Consider the following 11,813-nt stretch of genomic DNA (forward strand, 5'->3'; position numbering starts at 1 on the left):
CACACGCACACGCACACACACACATGCACAGAACCAAAACACGCACACCACCTTCTGTGTCCCTGAACAACTAGAAACAAAACTAAACACAAAAATATGAACAAAAAACCAAAACCATGAGTAAAAATGTCATTAAAGAGTTAAATCCACCAACCATTCACTATGATTCTGATAAGAAAAACAAAAAGAAAACCACTTTAGTATTCTTGTCCCAGAACCAGAACCAGAACCAGACGAGGCTAATGATGCTCACAGATACGGACGGACAGTGAAGCTTCCAGATTTTAACTTTTATAATCCTTCGTTTCTTCAGGTCATCAGGCTCTAAAACAAACTTCATCTCAGCAACGTGTTCTTAATCTGAAGGCTTCAACAGCTAATATGCTAATAGCAGATTTAGCACCAATTAGCTCTGGTGCTAAATTAGTTTAGCTCTGCTAATTTAGCATGCTAGCTAGCTTTGAAAACATTTAGCACACTTCTAAATGAATTTCATTTAAATGTGGACTAAAGTTTGACATCTGGGGTTGGGGTTAATCTTTGGTGGAAATATTCTGCTGTTCCTGTGGCTCTGATGTGTCTGTCAGATTTTATGCTGCTCCTCTCAGTGTGCAGGTGTGTGTTTTTAGGTGTGTGCTTCTCTGTGTGTGTGTCAGTGTGTCCTCGCCCTGCCGGCCCAGATGGCGGTCGACCCGTTGTGGTCGACTCAGCGGCATCACCGGCGGGAAGGAGACGGTTGCCATGGTGACGTCTACTTCATGTTTGGTTGGAGTCTGACCAGCTGATGCAGAGGAGCGGCTCTGATCTGATTGTTTTGAGTTTCTCTGATCATTTCCCAGCATGCCCGGCTCTGGACGGGACCGGTCAGCGGCTGCTGCTGTAGCAGTGACTCGGTTTCTCCTTGGCTGTGATCCGGGCAGCAGAAGACAACATGAGCTCAGCTGTGGCGCCGGCGGCGGCTGGAGGTTTGTGCGTTTCGGAGCCGACCCGCAGCATCAGAAACAAGCAGAAACAGCCGGCGGCGGCGGCGGCCGACAGACGTGACGAGAGGAGCTGAGTTAACAACGTAAAGTTCATTTAAAAGCACCGCTGACCTTTTCCTGGAACGAGGCGGCAGCGGGAACGGCAGCAGCTCAGCGGGTGAGGGGACGTCCTCCAGCAGAGGACAGAGACAACGTGTCCTTCGTCCAACAATAAACACCACAGGACCTTCATGCAACGTGTGTTTAAATACGGCTGGAACCAGACGGATACACACACTCAATTAAAAAATAAAAATGTTTCTACTTGTTAAAGGTCAGAACAATGGGAGACATTTTTAGATCATTTATTGAAACTCCAAAGTTTACATGTTTCCTTACTATTGCTTAGTAATATTCCTGAGGTTTTAGACAGAGAAAATCTGGGAGTTATTTTTGATGAAGTCTCCAGAAAAACAAACCAAACAGCTTCTGAAGATCTTCTTCTGGTTCATGTTTACACAAAACCACCTGCAGCTGAAACACGACTCTGCAGCCAGAGCCGACCGTCACCTCGTCTTAAAACCTCTTCACTCTGTAGAATATCCCACTAAATTTTAATTTTGACATTCAGAGACAAATCCTGCCAAGCTGGTGGACTGAGGAGTAAAGTCCAATCTACTTGTGATCGTTGGATCCTAATGATTTTAAAAAGTAACTTAAATTATTCTTTTGTAAACAAACATTTAGTCTCAGTATCTGCGTTTCCATTGGCCATGTAAATCCACAAACTGGAATTATGAAAATAAATTCACTTAATGGAAACACAGCAACTTAGAAAAAATGTTTTTTGACAAAAACTTTTGGAGATTGGATAAGTTGGATTTTGGTGGCATTGAAATTAGTGTGTTTAGAAAAACTGTAATGGAAACTTCATGATCAACAACCGAATGTTACTACAGGTGGAAACGACAAAGAAAATGACAGGAAGTGGTAGAGGATGATGTTTAACGACTTATCATGTGAACAAACTGTATTCACATGTGATCTTAATTGTGATTTTTATCTAATGGAAACATTACAACTGTTAAATTGTTTTTGACATTAGCAGAATATCTGTCATTAATAATAGAAACACAGCTACTTCTACCTGGGCTGATATGAACATTATTATATTAAATGTTCCTTCAACTGTATTTGAATTATGAAGCTCTTTGCAGTCTGAGAAAGGTGCTAAATAAATCAGCCATCCTCACTTGCTCAGCTCCAGGCAGGTGGATCCTGAATCCGACCTGTGGAGGTAAATAATGCAGGTCACTCTGAAAAACACGCAAACCGAGTTCAGGAAGCGCATAATCTTTGTGCTTCCTCAGATAAACGCCAGCTATACCCGAAGATAAAATTAGATTTGCTGCTAACTTTGAAGAAAAGCAGAAATGGCATTGATCTCTGGGAAAACCCACAGCGATGTAAAGCGCACTGCTGAAGTAAAAATGCAGCTTCAAAGTAAACAAACCACTTTTTTCTGTCTTAGAAGTGAACGTTTTGCATAACGAATGAGCGCCAGAGGTAAAGATTTGGCCCCCTGCTGCTGTTAATTAGCTTCCTGTCATGATGGCGGTCCTGAACCAACTTTCACTGCATTCCCTCTTCTGGTTTTACATCCGTCAGACTGAATTAGATCCACTCTGTTGCCTCAGCGTGGAAGGAAATTTCAGATTCACTGGAATTAAAAACTTTTTTTTTTACATTTTTAAAGGCGATACAGAAATTTGTGACTTAATTCTCAACCCAAAACCCTGCAGAATTAGTCAATAAATATATTTGTGGTTACTTATAAATTCTGTATTTCCATTTAAAGTCAAATCTGTGCTGATCTTTTGTTTAGCGACATGTAATAAAAGTTTAAAAAGACATTAATTTGTCTTGGTTTTACAAGGTTTATCAAACGAAATGCGTTTGCTTTAACCCTGAAGCATCAAAAGGTTGTTTAGTCTGAAGATGCTTCTAGAAACTTGTGATTCGTTACTGCAAAGTAAATATTCGTCATTATTTAAACTTTGGTGAAATTTATCAAACAGAAAAAATATTTTATAGCTTCTGGCATTTTTAGTCTCATTTTGTAATTTAATCTGCAGTCCATACCTTAAACTATGTTGGATGATTTGTAGGAAAGCTAAGATCACTTTGTTAATGTTTTACCTGCACAGGTGACGGGGGGGGAACCGATCAGAGATGAACCTTTCAGTTCGCTGAACAACCTAAAAAAAAAAAAAAAACGAAAAAAAGATTAAATCTTGGGATTTTGGGGCCAAATTTCATCAAGGTATATCTTTGATAAACACAAGTTTGCTGAATTGATAGCACTAATGCTAGCTTGTAATCCACTCAGATACGCCGTTTCTTATTTACGACAAAACGTTCCAGTCAACTGAAAAGTATTCAGAACTACGGAAGCCGAGTAAATACAGAAATAAACGGACATGTTTCCTACACAGTTAGTGTAAATTCATACTAAGAAAGTCTGAATGTATAGAAGACCGAAAACCGCTCCTAAAGCAGGAAGTAGATTACAGCGCGGGGCATTCTGGGTAAATACAGCCAAAACAAACACGCAAGTCTCGGGTTAGCGGGAGAAAGGTCTTTTACCAAAGACAAGATAAATCCTCCAACAGCTAAAATCTGACGCCTTTATTTTGGTTCCGTTTGGTGAAGAAGGAAGTTGCTCTTAGTGTCTTCAGAGGTTTTTGTGTCGTTTCCTTCAGTGATTCTTGGCGCAGCGCCCCTACAGGCCAGGAGGGGAACAGGTTTTTCAAATTGGTTGCTCTGACTCAGGGCAGTGAGAAAGAGAACAAATGCTGCAGTTTTGATCCCGAACCGATCCGAGTCTACCGGACAATCAGGAGGGAAAACAGAATAAAACACAGTTTGAAAGAACCTGCATGGCAGATTCAGACAGTTTTTTCTCCACCTAAACCCACAAACTTTACAACGTCATCAGTTCATTGCCTTCTAAGTGTTCAATCTATTACTAAAGCATTTCTAAAGTAACTTCATGTTTTAGTTTTCTTCTAATGAAGGACAGGACAATTGATCAAACATGTGTTGAACACCACAGTTTACTGCCTCTAGCCATCGAGCTTGACATCGTAAATATTCATCCTTGGTAACTTTGTTCCATTTGTGCCTCAAAATCTGAATTTCTTCTTACAAATGGGTAAAATTCAGTCTTTGAAATGTGGAGATTCTTCACTAACTCCATCCTCTCACTGTAATTTCCTGCTCACAGTGAAATCTGTTCCAAAACAGTTTTTCTTTCTCATTAAATCATTTTCTATTCTAAGATCTGCTTTCTGACATTTAGAGATATTTTTGCTGTGGATCTCAGTTAAACTCAAATGAAGAAGATCTGGGAAGTCGCTGCAGCCAAACTGAAAACAGCTAATAAAAAAATCTGTTGTGTGAAAGACAGATGGGGCCTGACAGCAAATGTAATGGCTGCTCCATTGGCACCAAGAGTTTTTTTTGTTGTTGTTTAAGTTTGCAGTTGTTCCCAGATTTAAAGTAAATGAAGCCACACAGGGAGATCTGATGTTTTCCAGGAACCGGGCAGAATACCTGCAGGTCCGCTGATCGGAGGATGTTTGAGGTGAACTCTTTGCTCTTCACAGCAGCCAGCAGGAGGTAATTTGTCAAACAGAGAACAACGGCTGGGAGGATTTACTGCAGGCGATTTCCACTCTGCAAAGCATCCGAGGTGGAGGATCCACAGCAGAGATTTTCCACTGACTGTGGGAACGTCAGACTGCAGAGTGGACAAAACATTTCTGATCATCCAAGATGAGAGACAGTCGCTTTTTAAAGTTCAACTGATGGATTAAGACTAAATTAGTTTATCCAACATTAGCTTTTTACTCCACGTTCACTTTATCATCCATTTTGGATTGTTTTTCTCCAGGTTTTAATGCCTGTAGCAGTTTGAATGTTTATAAAGCAGAATAAGAACTTTGTTTGGAGTCGCAGCGTCCGTCGCTGACGTTTTCTGGGTGAGAGCTTTTTCATATCTACTGTTTATTTCTGAAGTTTACACAGAAAATAAGATGAAAAACACAATAAAATGTAAAGTTTGCTTAGAAAGACCACAAAATAAAAAATGTAGAGACTGAAAACTGATTGAAAATGTATATTGCCACATAGTTTCCTTTCAGTTTTATGTTTTTTGATGTGTTTTCTGACTGCAGGATCTTTATGAGTTGTTGCCTGATTCTGATTTTTTTATGTTTGTTTTGACTCGTCTCGTTATTTTTATTTTTTATTTTTTGATATATTCAGCTCTCTCATGCAACATTTTTTATCCTCGTCCATTTTCCAGCTGCATTCAGCGTCTTTGTGCTTCTTTTAGGGAAGCTCTGGACAGATCCCAGATCCCTGCCGGATCCCTGCCGGATCCCTGCCGGATCCTTGGTCGGTTGTTGGTGCCGCTCGGCACCAACAACCGGCAGTCGGCAGTCGGCAGTCGGCAGAACCTGACCTGTTTCTGTCAGGTTCTGATGCTGCTGCACAGATCCAACAGCGTTTTTCCAGCATTTATAAAGCCAGTAATAAAGACACAAACACTGCAGGCTCAACAGGCCGGCGTCACCATGGCAACCCCATCCTCCACATCTGCCTTCATGCTGTTTCCTCCTCCTCCTTCTTGTCTAACAGAAAATCCATACAGAGGGGAGGAAAGAGAGGAAGAATCAATTCCTCCTGGAAGAGCCGGCTTTGTGTTTGTCTCTGCCGCCGTCACCCGACACTCAGACGGCTGCTTTGATTTCCTGATTTACTCCTCACTGATGTTTCTGTTTGGAGCGTCAGTCTCAAGAAAAGGAAGTAAAAACCACTGATTTGTAAAAACAAAATAAAATAGAATCACTTTCTATCTGTTTTCAAACCATTATTCGTGTAAACACGGTGAAATAATAGCTTAAAGCCTCAGACTCTCCAGCAAAATGAACCTTTTCTGGAAACCAGGCGATGCGTTAGTCTGACTGGATATCTGCTGCCACCTAGTGGATGGATGTACAAACTACAACCCGCATCTGATTACCAAACATTGAAAAGTTTTAGCAGCGCATCTTTTATGGCACACAGAAAGCTGCTGAAATGTTTCTTAACCCGGCGATTTTCTTCAGGGAGCAGGAGAAATCCAAACCTGGACAGAATCACCTCTAAAAGTTAATAAAGTTTATTCGATCTGTCCAGAGTAAAAACATAAAACGTTCTAACTTGTTGCTTCAAAAAACTAAAATTTTCTCTTTCAAACTTCCTGTTTACTTTTTGGAAGTCAAGTTTCTAAAATAAAAGTTTTATGTTGGAGAAACAGCTTGACAGGTGACATTAAAACGATTGGTTTTAAACCATTGGACATGTTTAAAACCAAAATAAGAAGTAATAATTATAGCACTACAGGAATAATTAAAGCTTTTTAATGATCTAAACACTGATTATACAGTCTTTAAAACTTTGTTGCTTGTAAAACTTTTATTTTTGTAAAATAAATAAATAAAATATGGGAACTCAGTTTTTCTCACCTTATTTCCTTCAGATTAAAGTTTATTTTCTCTATCTAGAGTCTGAATGAAAGAACTGAAGAATTAAAACAAGCAGACGTGTCGCTTCTATAAAAAATTAGACCCCTTTTTATTGTGTTCCATATATAAAAGAAATACAAAAAAGAAACATCGACACCGGGCAAAGGTCAAAGGGCAGGGGTCAGGTGTGAACGGGTCCGACGCAGGTGAGATAAAAATGGGAACGGACAGCAGGAACGTTGGGGAAAGTCCCGGATAATCAGTCTGGAGGACGGAGACGGAGCGCGACGCCCAGTCCTCCCAGTCCTCCCAGTCACCATCTCCTCCTCTAAAGATGAGTTTCAGTTCTACAAACATTCACAGAAAGCAGAGCTGCTCAGGACGAAGATCAAACCTCATTGGCTGGATTAAACCGAAGTGGGCGGAGCTTGTAGAGAACGTGAACACCGGAGGAACGTTCAGTTTCAGACATTCATGATAAAAACTTCAAAATAAAAGTCTCTTCTCCTGGATGTCCAAACCGCCCTTTGTATCAGAAATACTTTAATAAACCAGAACTAAACATGAGTTTACATTCATTTTTACTGAAAACATTAAATAAAGTCATGAGGAGAAAAAAGTTTCAAACAGTTTATTGTAACAAAAACCAAGTAAAGCTCTGATTCAGAACCGATTTCAGCAGCGAAAACCTTCAGAGGACTTTAACTGTCTGGCTCCAACAGCTGCAGCTCATGCACACATTTGTCTTGTAAGGTTGTGGACTTTGACTAGGCCATTACGACACATCGAGTCTTTTCTTTTTTAGCAATCCTGCTGTGAATAGTCAGGCGGGTTCGGATCATTTCCCTGTTGATGACCCGGTTTGGGTCAAACCGACCTCACGTTTAATTCTACTGATACATTGGTACATAGAGGAGGTCAAAGTTCATTTAATGGCTGACCAGGCCACCAGGTCCCAGTCATCAGCAGCTCCACCTGCTGGACGGTAGGTATGAGGCGATTGTGGTGAAATGATGATGTGCTTTACCAAATGTTGCCACTTTAGGACAAAAGTCTAAATATTTTTAGACTTTTGTCTGAGTTAGAACTAACTAACTCATACTTAGTTCACCGAATGTTTATCATAATTTCCCCTTCAGAAGTTTTTCTTATGTAAGCGATAATCCTGCCGTGTGTTCAGAGTGATCTGGTTCGCTCTGATCTAAAGACGGTGATATTCAACACGTTGGCGCGTCAGGGCCCGATATCGTTCCCAGAGGTCAAACGAGTTCACAGCCTGCTGAATGTGGCAGGTCAGAAACACAGAAGATAAAATACCTGCCATGACGCACCAAAACGTCCGGAGGACGACAGAGAGGTTTTATTATTCTCTGCTAAATATGATCCATAATCTATGTTTGTTTACTCTGAACTCACGTTTTCTGAAATTTCCCGTCTGACGTCTGAATGTTGTCTGCTGCTGGATGAACTGTACGATCAAACCTGTTATATGTTGCTGCTTTACCCTCTGACTGCTCTGAAGAACGATAGACTCAGAGTTCAGACTTCACAACTCTTCCCAGACTGACGGGCATCAACAACCTGGCATAACATTAACTCACAGCTCCAGATCAACAAACTGCCAGTTGTTGTTTTTCTAGATGCATTTCTGCTCCTGATGATCATTAAATGAATGGATTTGATCAGAACCACCTGATCAAATCCATTTGACTCTGATGGAAACGTTTTTTCTCCCCATGACTCTGAAAAGCCCTAAATCAGCCAAAGTTTAACGTACAATTAGCGTCTTATTGTTTCCAAGTGTCGGTCAGAGTTTCAGACCGATGGTCGGACGCTTCGCCCACCAAGGTTTAGCTCAACCACAGACGGGGTTTGTGCCTTCGGAGCAGTTCTGCCTGTAAGGAATCAGCATGGAGCCAAAACTCTGCCGGGCGCCTCAGGACAGATCCGTCTTATCCGGAGCTTCGGCGTGATGGCCGCCGCCCACCTCGGCCCCACCGGCCGCCAACAACGTCCTGCGGTTGTAGTGGTGGTGGCCTTTCATGATGCCCGAGTTGTTGTTCTCGTTGAGAATCTGCTTCTGCTTCTGCCGGTTGAGCGACTGCACCAGGCCCAGCACCACGGCCGCCAGAGAGTACTGGCCCGTGATTTTGCGCGGCTGCAGGATGAGCGGGTTGGGCTGCACCCGGCCCAGCAGGAAGTGAGTTCGGATTTTGCCCTCTTGCTCGCTGATGCCCTTGACGTAGATCTCGCCGCGGTACTCGAAGGCGAAGCCTCGCTCCTTCAGGATGAGGAAGGTTTCCTCGGGAACCTGGATCTTGCCGCTCACGCCGGTGCTGTCCATCCGGCTGGCCAGGTTCACCGTCTTCCCCCAGATGTCGTACTGCGGTTTCTTGGCGCCGATCACGCCCGCCACCACCGAGCCGTGAGCCATTCCTGGGAGAGAAACAACTCACTGTGGAATCTGGTTTTAAATAATTAACACGTTTCATTTCTTCAGCTGTGGAAGCAAACGCTATGGAAATTCATCTACAAGTTATTACAGCAAATAGTCAATTAATTTAAATTTTAAAGGGATATTTTCCAGTTTTCTTAAAGTTTACCCTGCATGTTAGAAATACTAACATGAAACACTGCTGAACAGACTCCTTCAATTTAGAGTAAATCCATGTTACAGATATCAGATAAAGCTACATTAGGTATAGAGACGCAAACAATTAATCAACTTAATTGTCTTTTAACGGTGTTAGATTAAAATGTGTTTCAATCGATTAACTAACATTGTCCGTTTAAGAGTTGTAGTTTGTCCCGCCATCCAGCAGAGGGCGCCGCTGGTCATCCTGTAGCGGAGCCAGAAACAAAGATGGCGGAGATATTCCAGAGAGGAGAAGATAAACGGTCCGAACAGAGTCCGCTGTGAGAAGCTAAGTGCATTTTATGCGGTTCTGATTTGAAATATAAACATTTAACAAGCTTCTCAGCTTCACCGTAAGCTTTTATTCAGCTGCAGAAACTTTAACTCCTCGACCAAAAGTTACTGATGTGCTACGAAGTTTAACGATGTGAAAAAAACTGACATTATTCAGTCAGTATTTAGCTAACATACAATAATGTTACATTTTTTAAATTCACTATATGATGAATAATAATATACTGAAGTATTATTCAGTATATTATGAATATATAAAGGGGAAAGACTTTATGTTATTCAGTATCATGGAAAGATGCTCCTCTTGAAAGAAAACTCAGATTTCTTTTTAAAATGACCTTTTAATTAATCTACAGTCAATCAAGATCAATCAACTTTAGATTCATTAATCCATATTAGGTTATGGATGGTAATTATCAGTGTTTCCCATATAAGGCATAGAAGTTCAACATGTAGATTACAAAACTACATGTACTGAATCCAACAAGAATGAGAATTTTAAAGTAATCTAAATAATCTGTCATAAATAGAAAAGTTAATTCAGGTTCCATTGATAATTTCTGGCTTCTCTGATTGGAAGTTTATCATTTTTTAATTTTCTCTGAAAACAGAAGGATCAGTCAAATCAAGCAGGTAATAACTTAACCAAGTGTAACAGAAGCAGATCTTCAGACTGAGCGAACGCGCTCACCGATCCGCAGCTCGAAGTTGTTGAACGAGTGCTTGTTGATCTCCTGGATGCTCTCGTTCAGGGCGATGGCGAAGTCGGCCAGCGCACACAGGTGACCCCATTTATCTTCACATTGCTGTGGAGGAATCAGAGAAAACGGCTGAAATAACCTGAAGACGCCTGGAAGCTTCACGGATCGGCCTGACGAACCGGGCCAGAGAAGAACCAAAGCAGGAATTTAAAGTTTGAACGTCAGAACCACCTTAAATTTACCTCATATTAAAGAAAAACATTAATAATTTCAGTAATCGTGTATATAACATGTTTATGTTTTCCCATAATCTCCAACAAACCTGATAAATTGATTATAGTTTGATTGAAATTTAGTTTGTGGGGATTTTGATTATTTTGAACGTGTCAGAAATGATCAATTACATGAATAAAACAGATATAAATAATAATGTCCAATTCTTAATCAGTGATCCCACACAAAGCACCTTGTATGTTCTGGTAAAAACTCAGAACTAACCTAATAAAAACATGTAAAGTCATAAGTTACAGCATGAAACTCCAGCTTGTTGTTCCAAAAAAGTTAAAAATCCTCCAGAAGGCGATTTTTCACTCTCACTTCCTAACCTTAACGTTTCTAAAATAAGATTCAGTTTTATGTTGGAGAAACAGCATGACAGGTGACTTTAACTGACTAAAACATTTATCTGTTGGACATGTTTAAACCAGAATGAGGAGAAATAATTTCAGCGCCCTGTGAATAACTAAAGCATGTCACCAGACCAAACCACAGGCAGCCAATCCGAACGGCTGCCGCGTCCGGATGCTTCCTGCAGACCTTCACCTGTTTCTCAGGCGACAGACCAGAGACGGCCATGTAGGTGCTGCCGATCGTCTTGATCTTCTCGATGTCCTGGAAACGGTCTTCACCCAGCAGCTGCAACAAAAACAACGTTCACTGAGCTTCAAAACAATCTGATGCACAGAAACACGTCAGACCGAGCAGCTGGTCTCGTCTACGGCTGACCCGAACAAAACCAAAGTTCTGCCGGCTGCCTGGACCGTTTCTGAAACATGACCGACTGAAGCAGCAGCCGCATCGCTAAAGAACTGATCCATCAGACCCATCAGAACCATCAGATCCATCAGACCCATCAGGATCCATCAGAACCATCAGGATTCATCAGATCCATCAGAACCATCAGACCCATCAGAACCATCAGATCCATCAGACCCATCAGATCCATCAGACCCATCAGGATCCATCAGAACCATCAGGATTCGTCAGACATCAGACCCATCAGAACCATCAGATCCATCAGAACCTTCAGGATTCGTCAGATCCATCAGACCCATCAGATCCATCAGAACCATCAGGATTCATCAGATCCATCAGAATTCATCAGATCCATCAGACCCATCAGATCCATCAGAACCATCAGGATTCATCAGAACCATCAGGATTCATCAGATCCATCAGACCCATCAGAACCATCAGGATTCATCAGATCCATCAGACCCATCAGATCCATCAGAACCATCAGGATTCATCAGAACCATCAGGATTCATCAGATACATCAGACAGCATCAGAACCATCAGGATTCATCAGATCCATCAGACCCATCAGATCCATCAGAACCATCAGATCCATCAGACCCATCAGATCCA

At 41.5% G+C, this 11,813-nt stretch overlaps 1 protein-coding gene and 1 long non-coding RNA gene across 2 annotated transcripts in view; both read right to left on the reverse strand.

Annotated features, from left to right (window-relative positions):
• Positions 1–18: 18 nt before the first annotated feature.
• Positions 19–3,641, reverse strand: LOC103155439 (uncharacterized). The gene is made up of 3 exons (XR_478041.2): positions 3,609–3,641; positions 3,162–3,220; positions 19–1,236 (listed from the first exon to the last, which is right to left on the reverse strand). It is a non-coding gene; the product is annotated as an uncharacterized LOC103155439 (long non-coding RNA).
• A 2,979-nt stretch (positions 3,642–6,620) lies between these two features.
• Positions 6,621–11,813, reverse strand: part of LOC103155447 (adenylate cyclase type 8-like) — a gene marked incomplete at its 5' end in the record, with an annotated part of 20,229 nt that continues 15,036 nt past the window's right edge. Inside the window, 3 exons of the mRNA XM_007577132.2 lie at positions 6,621–8,971; positions 10,156–10,270; positions 10,988–11,080. Coding sequence (XP_007577194.2) covers positions 8,472–8,971; positions 10,156–10,270; positions 10,988–11,080 — 708 coding nt within the window. The remainder of the gene's footprint in view (positions 8,972–10,155; positions 10,271–10,987; positions 11,081–11,813) is intronic.

Source organism: Poecilia formosa, unplaced genomic scaffold (assembly GCF_000485575.1).
Source record: "Poecilia formosa unplaced genomic scaffold, Poecilia_formosa-5.1.2 Scaffold428, whole genome shotgun sequence".
In the NCBI taxonomy this organism is placed as follows: domain Eukaryota; kingdom Metazoa; phylum Chordata; class Actinopteri; order Cyprinodontiformes; family Poeciliidae; genus Poecilia; species Poecilia formosa.